This window comes from Leucopleurus acutus (genome assembly GCF_964270905.1).
Source record: "Leucopleurus acutus genome assembly, chromosome: 7".
Lineage (NCBI taxonomy): Eukaryota > Metazoa > Chordata > Mammalia > Artiodactyla > Delphinidae > Leucopleurus > Leucopleurus acutus.
Genome location: NC_139150.1, coordinates 109,072,117 through 109,088,797, shown reverse-complemented (window position 1 = coordinate 109,088,797; position 16,681 = coordinate 109,072,117). Strand labels below are relative to the sequence as shown.

General features: G+C 38.5%; 1 protein-coding gene across 1 annotated transcript in view; it reads right to left on the bottom strand.

The window, feature by feature from the left end:
- Positions 1–405: 405 nt before the first annotated feature.
- HPGD (15-hydroxyprostaglandin dehydrogenase) overlaps positions 406–16,681 on the bottom strand; it is a 28,426-nt gene continuing 12,150 nt past the window's right edge. Inside the window, exons 5-7 of the mRNA XM_082842277.1 lie at positions 5,151–5,227; positions 2,371–2,534; positions 406–1,376 (exon numbers count right to left, since the gene is read on the bottom strand). Coding sequence (XP_082698403.1) covers positions 1,238–1,376; positions 2,371–2,534; positions 5,151–5,227 — 380 coding nt within the window. The 3' untranslated portion in view covers positions 406–1,237. The remainder of the gene's footprint in view (positions 1,377–2,370; positions 2,535–5,150; positions 5,228–16,681) is intronic.

The following is a 16,681-nucleotide window of genomic DNA, read 5'->3' as shown; positions in this document are numbered from 1 at the left end:
AAACAGAGCAAGATCTGACAACCTGCCAATATCTCTAGGAAATCCTTATTAATCTCACGTGGATGGATTTTGCTCCCACCTGGGAGCTTTGGAGTTAGCAGGCAGAATGTGTTACTTCTACAGTATTTCTATGAAGAAATGATTGATTTGGAAATCTTGTGCTTTCACTATTATTAGCATTAATTATTGCTTGCACATCATGTTACCCAAAGCAGGTGCATTGAATGATCCTGTCTTAAAATACCTGACAAGGAAAATGGCAAAACATCACACCTATTTTTACCTCTTGTTATTACCGCTTTGAAAACACAAAAGCATCTTCAGTTGAGGTGTTGACAAAATTGGTTTCCTTCTCTCAGTAGCTATACATAGAACACTAAGTAACTTCTGAAGATTAGAAAAAAAAAGTTTTATTGAAAAGTAGGCATTTTTGAAATTGGTACAAATAAAGAAGTAATCTGAAAAAAATTACATTTGTATTTTTTTCTTAACAAGCTTGTTTTAGGAGCACTAACTATCCTTTTTGCTGTAACTATTAAGAGTTTAATTCCTGAGATTTTTGTAGTCAAAATTCTTAAAGTAAGCAGAGAGGAAAGAAATGTTTTCCCCAGATGGGAGGCTGAACTGTGGATTAACATCTCAGCCAGTTCATTTCTGTCACTTTTCCATACATTAGATTTTTCATTTAGGATATATTCACACTGTAATTTATTCCTTACCTACGGGCTCCCAAAGGTGGCACATCCTCAAAGAGCTGAACTATTCGGCTGAAAGATGGTATATAAGTAAAAGTTATTGTTACTAAATATTTGCCGTTGTAGGTAGCTTCCTTCTTTTAAAGTGCGAACATAGAAACAAAATGAGTTTTTCACATCTGGTTTGATATAAATAACAATTCAAGTATCTCCTTTAAAATGATGTTCTGAAAAACATTAACATTTATGAATCACAAATTTAAATATATTTTCTGCAAGGCAGAATATTCCTGGAATATCCTTTGTTTTAATCATTACTTAGGCTATAAAGGTCAAAACCTAGCTTTGGTCCACGTCATATTTTTGATAGTTCCTCATTTTTTAAATCTATATACTTAACTAATCATTTAGAAAAAATGAACATCACGTGCATGAAAGGAAAGCTTCAAGCGATAACATTTCATTGAAAAAGCTGTATTCAAATGAAGATGTGGTCTAAGTCATTTGTGCTTATTTTCGGCTAAAGCTGACACATAAGATGGTCACGGAGCTTTCGTGTGAAATGGGGTTGTATCATAATCTTGAAAATGAATTCCCTTAGCAGTTGTGATCTTCATTATAGCCCCATTCAAAGTGTCATCTTCAATGAGTGTTATTAATCCACTGGCAATCATTGATGGGCTAAAAATAAAGGAAACATCAGGGTTTTAAAATTAAAGAATGAGGCATAATTATCACATCGTCTTGAGTTATTTTTGAAGTATCTATCACCTTTAACATGTAATAGGGAAATGTATATCATGAAGCTATTGCTACTTTCGTTTTTTATTCAATTAGATGACTAAATTATAAATTTAGTGGTAGATTTCCACACCCACCCTTCTGTTATTTTATAGGAAGGATTCATAAATTTATATTTATTATTTACATTGAGTAAATGATTATTTTTCCATCTTTAACCTATCAGTAGAATTTAGACTTATCAGATAGAAATGTTTATTAGAGTAGAAATTTGAAGAATTGTAACTAACATTTATTGAGCGTCTATTATTTATCTGCTACTGTTTTAAGTACCTTACATATATCAACTTATTTGTGGACTTTACAAAGTCCCCTAAGTTTGTTTTAGTATTATCCCCATTTTACATGCAAGAAAATCAAGGTAAGTAGAGGTTGATGGATAAGTTCATGGTGAGTGTGGTGAAGTCAGGATTAGATCCAGATGACTCTGTCCTGTGAGACGCCAACTGCTCTAACTCAGACATGGTTCCCCAAACGTGTGTTGACCAGTTGTTTCTAGGAAAGTGGTTGAAGTTAGGGGGGCATATTTAATTTCACAAAGGGTATATATGAATATTGCTTGGAATTTAGGCAAATAAGGTATCATTGCTTCCAAAGACAACTAAACATCACCTTTAAAAAAAAGTATCTGATTATGGTTGAAGGTATTAATGATGCATTCTTTATACCTAACAGCAAAATTCATGATGTGTCAACATATTCTATTCGGAAACCCAGAAAAAGTATTTTTTTTCAGAGATTTTGTCAAACCAAAACTTTGAAGCTTGCATGAGTTTCTCAAATTTAAAAGCTAATTTTTTTTCCTTTCGATTGCTTATGTCTAGATAGCACTTTGCTCCATTGTATAAAGGAAGATAGGTATAGTTTTACTTACTCCAAAATTCCATAGTATTTCATCATATCCTTGATATGATCCGTGTATTCTATATATTGTCCCATGTTTTCTTCATTTTCAATGGATTTGAGGATGGGTGTATTAACAAAGCCTGGGCAAATGGCATTCAGTCTCACACCACTGTTCATGAGATTAGCAGCCATCTGCCAATTGGAAGTAGAAGGTTGCAGATTTCAGGAGTTTTGTAAATGTATAACATAGGATAAACTGATAATTAAAGCTAGTTAAAAGATGCTGATGTGAAAAGTACTAGACAGCTGTCCTTCTAGCTATATAATGATGACAATGGTAAGGCTGACTGGTGGCAGAAAGTAAAAGAATACATAACTAAAGTGCTGAACTAATTCTTGCAAGTCTCACCTAATTACTTTTTTTAAAATATCAATATTACTGGGCGACTCCTGAAAATACTTGATTATCTAAAGTGCTCTTATCTACTGAACACTGCAGGCAGCTGAAGGTAAGAAGCTGAGGCTTAGAATTGATATCCCAAGTTTTCTTTGAAATTGGGGTTGTATTTTAAAGAGAATACTTACTTAAAAAATACTGTTAGTGGAAAATTTTAGGACTTTGATTGATTCTAAAGACACTCAGTAATTTGCACTATCTGGAAGACAATTTTAATTATTTTTAGACTAACCTTCTTTGGCTTTTATTTGAACTATTTATAAAACAAAATGTAAGTCAATTATTTGTGGATTCCATTTGCTTTCTTGCTAACATTCATTCATAACCCCCCTAATCAATACTTGTGGTGCTTTCAAGGTTTTCTGTGGACAAGCACAGAGTAATAAGAAATTTGAGTTGCCTGATGTGGACCAAGGTCAAATAAAACAATGCTCTGCTTCCTTGTTTCAGCTCTTACACCATGAACAAGTGTCCTTTTCGCGGTACTTGCCCATGTTTTTCTCATCTTTGTGCTTGTGTTGATGATTTTGCTATCTGAAATGTCTTCAAGGCATAGTGCTGAAGTGCTGTCTAGTATTTCTAAGTGCAAGAAGGCTGCAGTGTGCCTATGGATAAAATACACGTGTTAGAGGAGCTTCCTTCAGGCATGAGGTATAAATGCTGTTTGCCATGCTAATACAATACATATTAAACACAATGCATATTAAATAAGGTGTCTTTAAACAGAAATATACATAAAACTAGGCTATGTGTTGATTGGTTATTCAAAATGTTGTAGCCAGAGGTTCAAAGGAACTTAACCCTGAATTTCCCCTATGAGCAACAGTTTAGTACCCTCTAATTCAGTGTTTGCAAGTGAATTTATAGAACATAACTAACAAATAATGAGCATCAGCTGTACAGTGTCCAGTCTTATAACTGTAAATGCAACAGTTCTGGTCTTCGCTTTGATTTACTTTGCTTTGTAGTAGTGTTATATGTTCATTAAAAGTTGAATTAAAGATTAAGTCTTTGCAAATTAAATTAAAATTTCCAAGCAATTTTAATTAAGAGTGTGAGAGCTGCCAATCTTCCTTTTTGACTGAACATTTACCGTTCACCATCTGCTTTCTCTATCCTTAGCGTTTCTTGTTATCAATGATTTCCTGTTCATCTGGCCGCTCTCTCCATCTCACCTAGACTAACCACCGTAGAGGTCTCCCAACTGCTCTTTCCTTTTCTGCACTTGTCCTCTCTCATACATTCTTTCTGAATCTCTCTTTTTATGTCTTATTTTGGTTTTTTTTGGCCTTGCCACGCAGCTTGCAGGATCTTAGTTCCCCGACCAGAGATTGAACCCAGGCCCTTGACAGTGGGAGTCCTAACGACCAGACTGCCAGGGAATTCCCATACATTCTCTAAAGAGCGGATAGAATGGTCTTCTTCAAATGGAAATATAATCTTGTCACTCCTGTGCAGAAAAAACCCATTGACGGCTGTATTTAGAATAAAATCCAAGCTCATGACCCTGACTCATAAGCCGCCTTTCGTCTGGCTTCTGCTTACATCTCCAGTCAATCACATGCTCCTTTCCCCTTGCTCATCAGGCTCCATTCAAGCTTGCCCTTTTTTTTTTTTCCAGTTATTATAAAAAGGCACTTCATGCTATCAATGCATGTGGTCAGTAAGTTCTAAAATAGTTTCCTAAGCTCTGTACACTTTTACCCTAGGTCTCCATGGAGACAGCATCCTTGACAACCCTATCAGGTAAACTCTGGCCGCACCCCTCCTTCCATTCTCCACGCTCTCACTCATTTTTACCATATCTTCAGGGACAAGTAACACCTGGAGCATACTGTATATTCTGTTTAAGGAAGTCTTAAGTTAATGATTTTTAAATTTGGAGTCAATTTCAAAAAAATAAGGAATATCTTCCCATTTTTTACCCTTAAGGATATTTTTCAGTAACCTATGTTTAGAATCTACTTCATTTTAAAATTATCTATTCTAGGGACTTCCCTGGCAGTCCAGTGGTTAAGACTCTGTGCTTCCAGTGCAGGGGGCACAGGTTTGATCCCTGGTCAGGAACTAGGATCCCACATGCCGTGTTATGAGGCCAATAAATAAATAAAGTAAATAAATAAGATGGCTAATTTCATGTTAAAGTAAAATAAAATTATCTATTCTATATTTAGTCCTTTACATGATCTGAAAACTATTTTTTAATAATAAATATTGAAGTAGAACTTATTTTTCTATCTTTAATCCAGATGTATTGAATTCTGACCCTGTTCCCCTCTACTTCATAGAACTCATGCGTCACATATGTGCAGAAAAGAGAAAAAGAGACACTGCGGTCGTTGTATCCTCACCGCTGCCGAGCGTGTGAATCCAATTATGCCATGTTTGGAAGCACAATAAACAGGCTGTTGTGCAACAGGCATCAGCCCTGAGACAAACAAATAAAAAACAAAAACACTTTTATTAAAAAAATGAGCAGACAAACCCCAATACTTGCTATGAAAATGAATAATTTGTGCCTGTTCCATTTTAAGATTAATCTAGAAAATACACTAAGGTAATCACTGGACAGTTTTGTAAAACTCACTAGTCCAGGCATAGTTTATTCCTCCTATAACCTCTACTATACTGTCCAAAATTTATGGTCAGTAAGCTACCGCCTAGGGATGTAGCCAAGAGTGATACATAAGTTTTTCTGCTTCCCTGATGAAGACAAGAGAAGTCAGTGTTATCTAAAACACCGAAAGAATCATCTTGAAATCCAGTAAGTTACTATCTAATTTTCAGTTTTTATGTCTGGATTTTTAAAAAGTGTATATTCTTTATTTTTTAAGGCTTCCAAATGGCTGAAGGACTTTAAACTGCTTAAGCGGGATCTGGAGAGTATTATTTGTCTTCGTTATAAGTTGGTAAGCATTTCCCTGTCACGAATTGCACTGAACAATGCCGCTAAGTGTTTAAGAAAATTAAAAGTTAATTAACTTCTTTTGATTCTGATCTGTAGCAGATGCCTAGATCTTCTCATCCCATGACTTAGGAAAAGAAAGTCAGAAATAAAAATGTTTGATCCTATTTTATTTCCTTTCATAATTATGTACTCAGCAACAGAATTCAAGCAGCTTTAGAATTGGCTTAATTTTCCATTTACACACAATAGTAACTGCTCAAAATTATGATTAAATCCATGGTGTGGAGAAAAAGTGGTACTGCAGCAGGTATGGCATCTTTTCCCCTCTATCTCCCAGCCCGACGTTACCCGCTCCCCGCTACCAGAAGAAACAAAACAAGAAAAACTGATTTTTCTGTAGTTATTATCACTATCAAGCTTATTTCTCATAATGGTCAATTCTCTGTCTCAATCAACAGTGAAACTTTTAACTAGAGCCATTTGTACATCTTGGCTTTTAACTAATTTCTTGAGTTAACGCGTTCTACCATTTTTAAAATTTGTGATTTCTCCAAGGAAGAGCGATCCCTGATTACTTTAATGTCATTAATGTCAAATGTCATGATACTACTAAATGATTCTGCTGAGACGTGGTCATCTCCACTCAGCTAACTAGTCCCAGAACCCCACCGATGGTGAGCGTGTTGTACCAAAGTGCAGTAATAATGGCAGACCTTAACCACTCCCTGGGTGCCTGCCAGGTCTCAATTTATGAAGTACGTTTGCTCAAGAGCAGTTTAAATCCCTGGGGATGGTAGATCACACAGAGTGCGTCCTCCCAATGATCTCAAAGTACTGTAACGTGGTTCTCTTTTTGTTTTGTTTTGTTTTGTTTTGTCTGTTCAGTAGCGTGTGTAAGTTAATTAAGTTTGTCAGTGTCAGTCAACAAGAATTCATGATGCTTCCACAGGGTGAACAGGTGTATTAGCAGATCGAGATAAAGACAATAAACAGGTGCAGCCAGGCGTTGCTGCTTCTTGTTCTTGTAAGTTAGTCACTGTTCTACCCGCTCCTTCAATGTTTATGAGACCAAGGTAGTGGTTGTAGGTGGCATTCACGGACAGCAGGAAATGCAGAGTGAACCTGAGTCAGAGATGAGCTGTTGACAGCCACAAAAAACACAAGGATGTCAAAGATGAATGGGAATGAATTTCTGTTATGCATGTGGAGGCACTGAACTTCTGAACCCAAACTGGTTCAAAGTGTCACAGCAGCAAAAGAGAGCAAATACTGTTGTGTTGGTTCTGTCTAAGAAGCCAGCTGCAAAACACATACTTTCCTTTAAAGGAAGAATTGCAGATGCAATCAGAATTTGTTTGCATTTTTAGAGTGGCACTTAGCTTTATGACTCTCGTGGCATTCCAATGACATTTTTCACTGCAGTCCTGCAGAATGTTTCCTCTTGCATTGCTTTCACTCTCTGGCATTAGATCAAAGGCTGCATAAATCCATTTCAGACATTCAGAAATCAGGCATCCTTTTAAGATATTTTTCCAGCTTTTTGGTATAACTGGCATACAATAAACTGCATATATTTAAAGTGTGTGGTTTGATACGTTTTGACATAGGTCTACACCCACAAAACCAAGACCACAATCAAGATGTGAACACAGCCATCCCCTGAAAGTTTCCTTGTGCCCCATCATCCTGTCCTTCTGCGTTTCCCCTTCCCCTAAGCAACCACTGATCTGTTTTGTGTCACTATAGATTAGTTTGCCTCTTCTAGAAGTTTATATAAATGTAATCATACAGTGTAAACTTTTCTGTCTGACTTCTTTCACTCGGGGTAATTCTTGTGGGATTCATCCATGTTGTAATGTGTATCAATAGCTCATTTCTCTTTCTTCCTTTTTTTTTTTTCTCTTTCTTCCTTTTTTTTTTCTGAATGGTATTACACTGTAAGGATATACCTATCAATTGCATATGCATTGCTCTTTTGATAGATATATTCAGTTTGGGGTCTTACAAAAAAAGAGAATTCTGTTTTTCAATTATTTTATTTAGGCAAGTTGTAGTTAATTTAGTTAAGTAGAGAGTTTTTCTTTATCTCCCCAGTACATGTAGATTTTAACTGTGGCTCCTTATGTTTCAGACAGGTAAAGATGTGTGGGATTTTGTCCCCAACTTGCCAACTGACTTTCAGTGTAGAAGTTTGCTCTCTCTCCCTCAGTTTGCTGCTTTGAAAAGGGAGGCTAAAGGGAGAGAGAAAAGGGTTTTTTTTTTTTTTTTTTTTTTGAGGCTTTTTTTAAGGTTTTTCTTTCTGACAATGATTTTAGTTGGGGTGGAAATTTTTCAGAAATCCAACATTTTCTGTTGGGTCTCACGATCCATTTCTCGCTTCCAAATATAACATTACTGCTGTTGTGGTCAACTTCAGTATCGTATTGTTTAGCCATACCTCTGTTACCAACCTTAGACCTGCAGCACCAACATATAATGTTTCCATGTGCTTCAAATAAAAACCTGTTCTGAGGCTAGTAATAAGGGTCAGCTCAGAGAATTGTTCAGGGTGTGTCTGATATGACTCTGGGGACACCACTCATGTGGTAGTTTGTGGAGATTGTGCCCCACAGAGTTCCTGCAGTTTACAACCTGCACAACTATACATGGCAGCCCTCCATGGTAGAGGAGGATGACGGGGCAAGAGACTGAGAAGGATGAACCATTGGAGGTAGGAAGAAAACAAGCTAAGCATCATGTTGCAGAAATTAAAGATGGGACTATTTTAAGAAGCCTAGAGTGGTTACTTTTATCATGTGCAGAATCAAAAGAGAATGGCTTTTCTTTGAGATATTAACATTTCAAAATCACTCATCTAAAAATAGTAGCCTTCTTGCTTTCACTTCCTTCTCCAGCTGCCTCTCCACTGCTCCACAGCTCCCCCTAACCAGGCTTTCCTCTGACCAGTCCAGTGCAACAGATCTTGTGGCGGTTGCCAGTGACGGGCGTCTGCTAAGGCTAGGTCTTCATCTTGCTTGATACTTTGCTCAGTAGCAGCCAGCACAGTTCATGATGCTCTCCTTGAAACACCTCCCTCCTTACGCTGGTGTCCTGCCACCTCACCCTCACTAGCATCTCCTACTCCTCCACCAGACCCACAAAGAGGCTGGGGGCCCAAGAGCCGGTCCTGGTCCTCTCTGCTTTTCTATGTGCACTCTTTCCTTAGGTGACCTTATCCACTCCTATGGATGAAATTCATTCTCTCCATGCCTCCTTCATTCTCATTCTCTCTCTCTCTCTCTCTCTCTCTCTCTCTCTCTCTCTCTCACACACACACACACACACACACACACACACACACATAATTTTCAAATTTGAATTCCAGATGTCCAGCCAAGATCTTTTACTCTGTCTTGAGATGGGAAATTTAGTTTTCTTCCCTTAAAATACAGTGTGTGCTAATTCAAAAGGTTTTATAGGAGTGAATTCATTTTAGAAATACGTGTTTGGTACCAAATAAGTGCCAAATATAATGAAAACATGTTTTAAATAGTTAGTTGAAATGTATAAAACCAAGGGGAGGATCACCATTTGGCCAGAATGTTATTTCTTATACTACTTAGCCATTTAAAAATGTCCTTTTAATTGAATTGGTCGAGACAGATTGTAGCACAGTAGTTTGGATTTTGGGTGCCAGACTGGCTGATCTCAAATCTTGAATCCACCACAATGAGCTCTGTTACCTTTGGAGGGGTTACTGCTGCCTACCATGGTGTTTTTCCTCTGTGAAATAGAGTAGTAATAGTAGCTATTCTGAGTCCTGAATGAGCTAATTTACATAAAATACTTAAAACTGTGCCTGACACATAAAAAGCATTACTATTTGCCATTATCTTTATATAAATGTAATCATTTTTCCTAAAGATGAAACATCTCAAGTCTTATTTATTGTTTTATTTACCTGTTTATCCACATTGTACCTTTTTATGAAAATGTGTCTTTTGCACTAAAATGCCACAAATCTGGCACAGCATCCTAACTGGGTTTGGTTTCTGAACCTTGGCAAACCGTGGACTCTCGCTAATCCTAATTCAAAAGTATTACAGAAGTGCATCCATTTAAGAACTATGTATTTAGTTACTTTAAATACAAAGGATATTGACGTAGTATTTTAAATCTGCTCTATTGAGAGCCCCTGGCGCAGGGCTAGGGTAGAGCTTTGATATCTGACCATCCAGATCACCCCATCTGACTTCACAGGGAGTTCTGCCAGGATAGTGACTACAGGCCCAGTTGCTGGAATTAATTTGGATTTTTTAAAATCTTGCAAATTAATTCCCATATGCACAGCAAAATTATTTTGCCTTCATGTTAAAGGATTTAAGAATAACACAACAAAGGACTGAGACCATGAGAGAACAGTCTCTAAAAAAATGTCGTTTTGTTTGATGTGGGGAATCCTTAATTGTGCTTAAAAATGGATGCCTTATATTTAAAAAGTTAAGAATAGATTTTCAATACTTATTTATTCTGGGCCCAGCACTCTGCAAGTTTACTTAAAGAATTGTGAAATGGCTCTCTCTCCAAAATACAACACGTGTAATTTAGTTGCAGGTTTATGTCCGTCCTAACTGTAGATTAAGAAAAATAATATCAACAGAGGGAGAAATTCTACCCACGAAACAGAGAAATATTTTCTACAGCCACTCAGGATAATAACACCAAATGGCACTGACTGATGGGATAATTATGAAAAAAATTTTAAATACTTGAAAATGACACATGTAATTATAGAACAAATAAAGAAGGCATTTGGAAAAGTAAAATACCATTTCCCTTTCCACATTAGTTCCTCTATCTTTAATATTCTTTCTACCTGTATTTACAAAAGATAACTTTAATATCTACATTTCACAGGAGGTAAATCGCTCAAAAAGTTTTTGTGCAAAAAACTGAAATCTGCTCAGATGGCAGTTGTACTGAATCCTTAAACATATTTTCTTTTAAATGGATAGAAACTAGGTAAGATAGACTATACAGAAGTGCTAAAGAAATTCAACTTAGGAAAGGAAATTGAGAATCTAAGGATACTGATCTTTGCATGATAAAAACTTGAGTTCAGCAGCTGTGCTAAAAAGCAGGGGTCGAAATTCCTCACATTTTCTTTAAAATCAAAAAAGAAACGGTCTACCCATCTTTCTGTGGTTAACCAGCACTTCTCTAATAAGGAAAAAAAAGAGAACTGGTGAGAATCCGTTTATCTATGTTTGTGCAGAAAGTGGACCGAAGTAACTGGTGGACTTCCTTATTAGATGCTTTCCCACACAACAGAACACCTTATCTGATGCTGCTTTTTCTCCCCAGTCACATGCTTGCCGTTAACAAATTATGTCTTAAAGTATGACCTGACATAAAAAGTGGGATAAACTTCCACGGAACGACTACATCTTTCTACCTTCCAGAAAGGTAACCCCAGCAGCACTTTCCAGGGATTGTTAATTCTCAGAAAGTTGTCCCTAAGGTCCCATCACAATCCCCCTTCCTAAAAGTTCAGTTATCCCCTAGGCTGTGATCAGAGGAAACCAAGGTGAGCTTTCTCAGCCACTCAGAGAATGTCCCTGTGCAAACTAGAGGCTGGTTCCTCGAAGTGTGGGTCAAGGATCAGCATCAGAATTGCGGGATCCACCCCAGACGTACTGAGTCAGAAGAATCTGCCTCTAAACAGAGCCCGTAGGTAATGTCTCTCATGTTGAATTCTAGAAGACTATTCATTTTCTTAATAGTCTTTATGGCTAGGAAACCCTACATCTTTTATCCATTCCTCAAAAGGCCAATTTATAAATATTTAGCCTTTCCTACTGATTCCTTTTAGTATGTGTCTTCTTAATAATTTTAAGCCATAGGACAGCAAAACGGACACCACGAAGACTTTCGCTGGTACTAAGCGAGGGAGGTGGCCCACGTACTCATAGCCGTTGACATCTGACCAGTTAAGATCCAAATAATGCAGACTCAGCCATTGTACGATATACACTAAAATAGAGCAACATACAATTGCTTTTATTACGACTGCTAATCGTCACCACCTTTCCCATGTTACGCAGCTTGTTTGAGATGAGTGGTTCCACTATAAATTGGAGAGAATTAAACAGACTTCTATTGTAGGGATTTGTAAAAGTTCAATGTGATATCACAGAGCCAATAGTTCATCACAGTGCCTGGAACTTGGCACTTGCTAAATATGTTACTCCCTCTTCTTTAAAGCAAAAATAGTTGCAGAGGGTTGTACCACGTGATTACCTGAAATTTCTGGTCTGCTGTGACATTCCAGTCCAGCTGCTCTTCAGGCCATGTGAGTTCTAAAGCCTTGTACCTCTCATCGTGCTTCTGTTTCACCTGTGCCACGCTAACTGGTGCTGCCATGTTGACGAAACACGTATAGCTCTTGGGGTAGAAACTTTGCCAGTTACTTTCATAGCCCCACTTCCCTTCTGTCCATGTTTAACACGTTTGGTTAACTTGAATGTGTTATTTAAAGTGGTAACTTGAGCTCTTCTACTGTAACACAAAGTAATTACATAGTTGTCGATACAACTTAGAGCTCAAGTGAGTATGTCACTGGGCTGGGTTTAAGACATGCTAAACAAGTTCTAAGATTTTCAGGTATTTTCTTGGGACTCTAGTGTTTTCAATTCAGAGCAGATACGACCTTCGTGGTGTCACTCACCAATGCTACTGAGTGACTTATTTTTGAGGCATAGCAAACACCAAGACCTCAGTAGCTGAGCAGGTGGGAGCAGGGTTGGTGGGCAGACTCTTCCTGTGATGACTACTCTTCCTTTCCCACTATGTATAGAAGCAGCATACTCGACTCCTATGGGATGCCTCATGGGAGCAGAGCTGTCTATCTGCTTTAAACCAGACTTCACTCTTCTCTCTTGTTCAACTTTTTCTTGTTTGACAGTTAAGGATGGATGTGGTAAAATGAGTGCAGGTTTATATATTGTATTTATAGACAAAAACTTGTACAGAAGAATCTATGTGGTTAACAGAGGTTGGAACAACTTCCAGGGCTTCCAGGGACAAGCACACCCTTCCCTCAATACACCGAGGAATCACTCTCCCCTGTAACTACTCCTCTGTTTGTTAAACTTATTAATTGCATCTGATACTCGGTCTGCGTCAGCGGTCGTTACTCATTAACTTCTCTGCCGAAACCAGTGTGTCAACTTGAGGTTTTACTATGACACTAAATGATTCCACTGGATCTGTGCAAGAGATCATGGGATGGACTCTGGTTGGGTTGAATATTACCCACCATTCCGTCAACAGAGTGAGCAGTAGGGGAAAAGAGGGAAAGTCTGTAAGGAAGGAATATTTGGAAAACACAGAGGAAGCAAGCATTAGAACTCTCTTCCTACAAATTTGTCAATTATACTTCATATAAGCTGAGGAGTCAAAAAAAAAAAAAAAGAATTACTTCGACTCCAGTAACCCCTCAAAGACGTTTTTGGTCATCTGACCTCTGCCGACATGCTCCAACTTCAAGGGAACAAAATTGTTGATATTATTTCTGAGGAAAGTATGAGGATGTGAGACGTCTATATTTATCTTCTGCTACTATTACAAAATCCTGTATTTTTATCAAACTGATCTCATTATGGGAAGAACAGAAGCTCTTGGTGAGTGGATAAAATTCAAGACAATACATTTTAATACTCTTTCTGAGATGAGGACACCTCAGTGACAAAGCCCAGGGTCAGAGGAGGGGTAGCAGGGGCTGTCTGGATTGGCCAGAGGCAACAAGGAAATGGTGTAGATGCCACAAGTATGGAGGACGGGCATTATGAAGGTACCCAATCAAGTATAATGGACAGAGACGAACTATTGAACCATGATCAACAGAGTTACCCTGCCTGTTGGGAGGAATATCAGAGGGAGAACCACTTTGCTTTTTTTGTTTGTTTGTTTCTTTGTTTTTTTAAAAAGTAACTTTATTGGAGTATAATTGCTTTACAATGTTGTGTTAGTTTCTGCTGTATAACAAAGTGAATCAGCTATAAGTATACATATATCCCCATATCCCCTCCCTCCTGCGTCTCCCTCCCACCCTCCCTATCCCACCCCTCTAGGTGGTCACAAAGCACTGAGCTGATCTCCCTGTGCTATGCGGCTGCTTCCCACTAGCCATGCATTTTGCATTTGGTAGTGTATATGTGTCAGTACTACTCCACTTTAGACTGTTCTGCTATTCACTAGACTGTAAGAGTGTCAGAAAGGTAATTCAAAGCCAAAGTGGTCTCTTCATTGAATTTATATCCATTCATTGTTTTATTTGCACGATTAGAGAAGGATCTACACAGGGTTCCCAGTACTGGCTCTGAGATAGGTTAAGAGGAAAATTCACACCCAGGATGGGTACTGTGACAAAGCAAGCTCTTAGGCAAGAAAGCCAAGTGGACATCTAATTGTAATCCCTAAATTACTCTTCTCTATGGCATGTTTTGACTTGTGATGTTGGTAAGCTCCCCAAATGGTTCCAGGGCTTTACTCTGTGTGTGTCAAATGGGGCAATAGCTTAAGCTTTCGCTGAAGGTTTAATAAACAGTCCTGAGATTCAAGTAGTGCCCAGGAGGCCTGAAGATACTAGCACATCGCATTGGCTTAATCAATTTACAGGAATTCAGTTTCTCTTTCTTTATAATTAGGCTAAGATAGACACAGAAAGAGAGAGAGACTGACAGACTCATAGATAGAAGAGAGAGAAAATCAAGTGGTTAAGAGTAGGGGATCACGTATCAGGCTGCTAGCATGAGAACTGCAGCTCCCCCGCTTCCCTGCATGTAAGCTTGTGCAAGAAACCTACACTCCCCAGGCTAGGTTCCCTTATCTGCAAGATGAAGATTATAGAATCTACTTCACTGTGCTGTTGAGAGTATTAAATGAGAGAACACATACGCAGTGTTTAAAAGAGTATCATGCAAACGGTGAGCGCTCAGTGAAAGTTAATTGTTACTATATATTTAAATATTTTTATTGGATAAAAGGCAGTACTACCCTGCATTTCTCTATTCATGCTCTTTGGGGCAAGTAAGCCTCTTCCGGTACAGAGGCTCTCCCAGAGAGTCCTATATTGATTCAACCCCGAGGCCTTCTCTCTTTCCTGAGATTGAAACCAGTGCCTCCAATGATACAAGGTCAAGAGTCTCTGATGTCCATGGTTCTCCAGTGTCACTAGCCCCCTTAACTTTAAGAGAGAATTCATGGAATTATGTCTTAATCACCACCCTAGGTTCTTTTGTACATTTATATTAAACTATTAAATATTTCTTCTTAAGTCTCCAATCATTTATATATTTTTCTTACGATTTCATTTCAAAATAGTGTAGATTTAGCCGTGACAATTTGCCTTTTGGGTTCCAGCCTCTGAGAATCCAAACTTTAGCCCTCTCTGGGGCTGAATATCTCTTTTAAGTATTGCCCATGCTTTCATCTTTTAATGTACTCTTGGACTTGAAATGTTATAATTTATAAGTAGATGACATGTTAGGAAAAATAACCAGATTACCCTGAACAATTTATAGAACCAGGGCTATAATAACTCTAGGATGGCATTTTTGTCTTGAAGCAACTCAGAAAATGAGATGCGGGTTTATTTTTGAGAACTTCTGAAGAGGGAGATGTCTAAGTTTCCACTCGTGCTAAGTTCACAGTGGTTTCAAGACCATCTGACAATGATTCCTGGAGGAATGAGAAAAACGCTGAGCCTCAGACACTAGTGTGGTCACCTGACTCCCCCAGTGCTACTGCAGCCAGGAGGTGGAGGACAGGATGGGGGGTGGGGGGCAAGGAACACCGATTCTGCAATTACCACAATAACTGAAACCAACCCGATGACTGAAGAAAGTCTCACTGTTTTTTGGACACGAATAGTTTAGACTTGCTGTCAATATTGGTCAGTGTTCTAAAATTTCATGATTTCACTTTAACTATTCAAGACCCATTAATGATTTTTTCCTAGAATTTTCAAAGTAAAGGCTTTCTGCTCCAAAAGTCCCTGCCAAAGGTTTATAGCTAATACTGAGTAAGACGACATCAGCTGATCGTAAATCACACTGCCCCGAATAAAACACATTTTGGATTGCCCTTTGTGGCAAGGATGATCAGCTCTCCTCTGACATCCACCCTTAGACACACAGCTAGACTACATTTCCCAGACTCCCTGTCGTCAGGTGAGCCATGAGGTCAAAGCCTATAGGAATGTGAACAGAGTGAGGTTTGCCATTGCAGGGCTGGGATTTAGAAGAGGAGCCACACCTCCTCAGGGTTCTCTTGCTCTTTCTGTAGGAGAGAAAGGAGTCCCCCAGTGCCAGCGTAACCCTGGAAGCTCCACGCTGAAGAGCTTCTGCCAGCCTGGTTTCCCAAAAGACTGCGTACAGAAGAGGTTCCCTTGCCCTGGGCTGATATATGAGTGAGGAATAAGCTTACGCTATGTTTAAACCATTACACCTTTGGGTCTATTTATTATTGCAGTTTAGCACTGAAGGGAGGTGGAATATGCCACCCCAAAGTATGTCACATGGGCATAAGGGTGAATTTGAGCTAAAGGCACTTGTAAAACAGCAGATGCAAGGGAGCACTTTAATCTCCCTTTTCTTCCTGAAAGCAGGACACAGAATCCCATGTAAAAGATGCTGTCCCGGTACCAGGAGAAAAGGAACCTTATCGCTGGAGATAGGAGTCAAGGCCAAGAGACATCTGTACAGACGTTGTTAAAATAACTTTATCTTTCTTTAGTCTCCCCATATATTTTAGTTACCTTCCCACAGTTGCCTTGCTTTGTTCAACCTAGTTTATAAACAGCGAGGCCTTGCCATTTCTTTGGGTCTTCATTTTCCTGTGGGGACTCTCATGGACGTGTGAAAACCTGTACGCTTTGCCCTTGTTGATCCATCTTATGTCAATTTCATTCTCAGGCTGGGCCAGAGAGGCTGA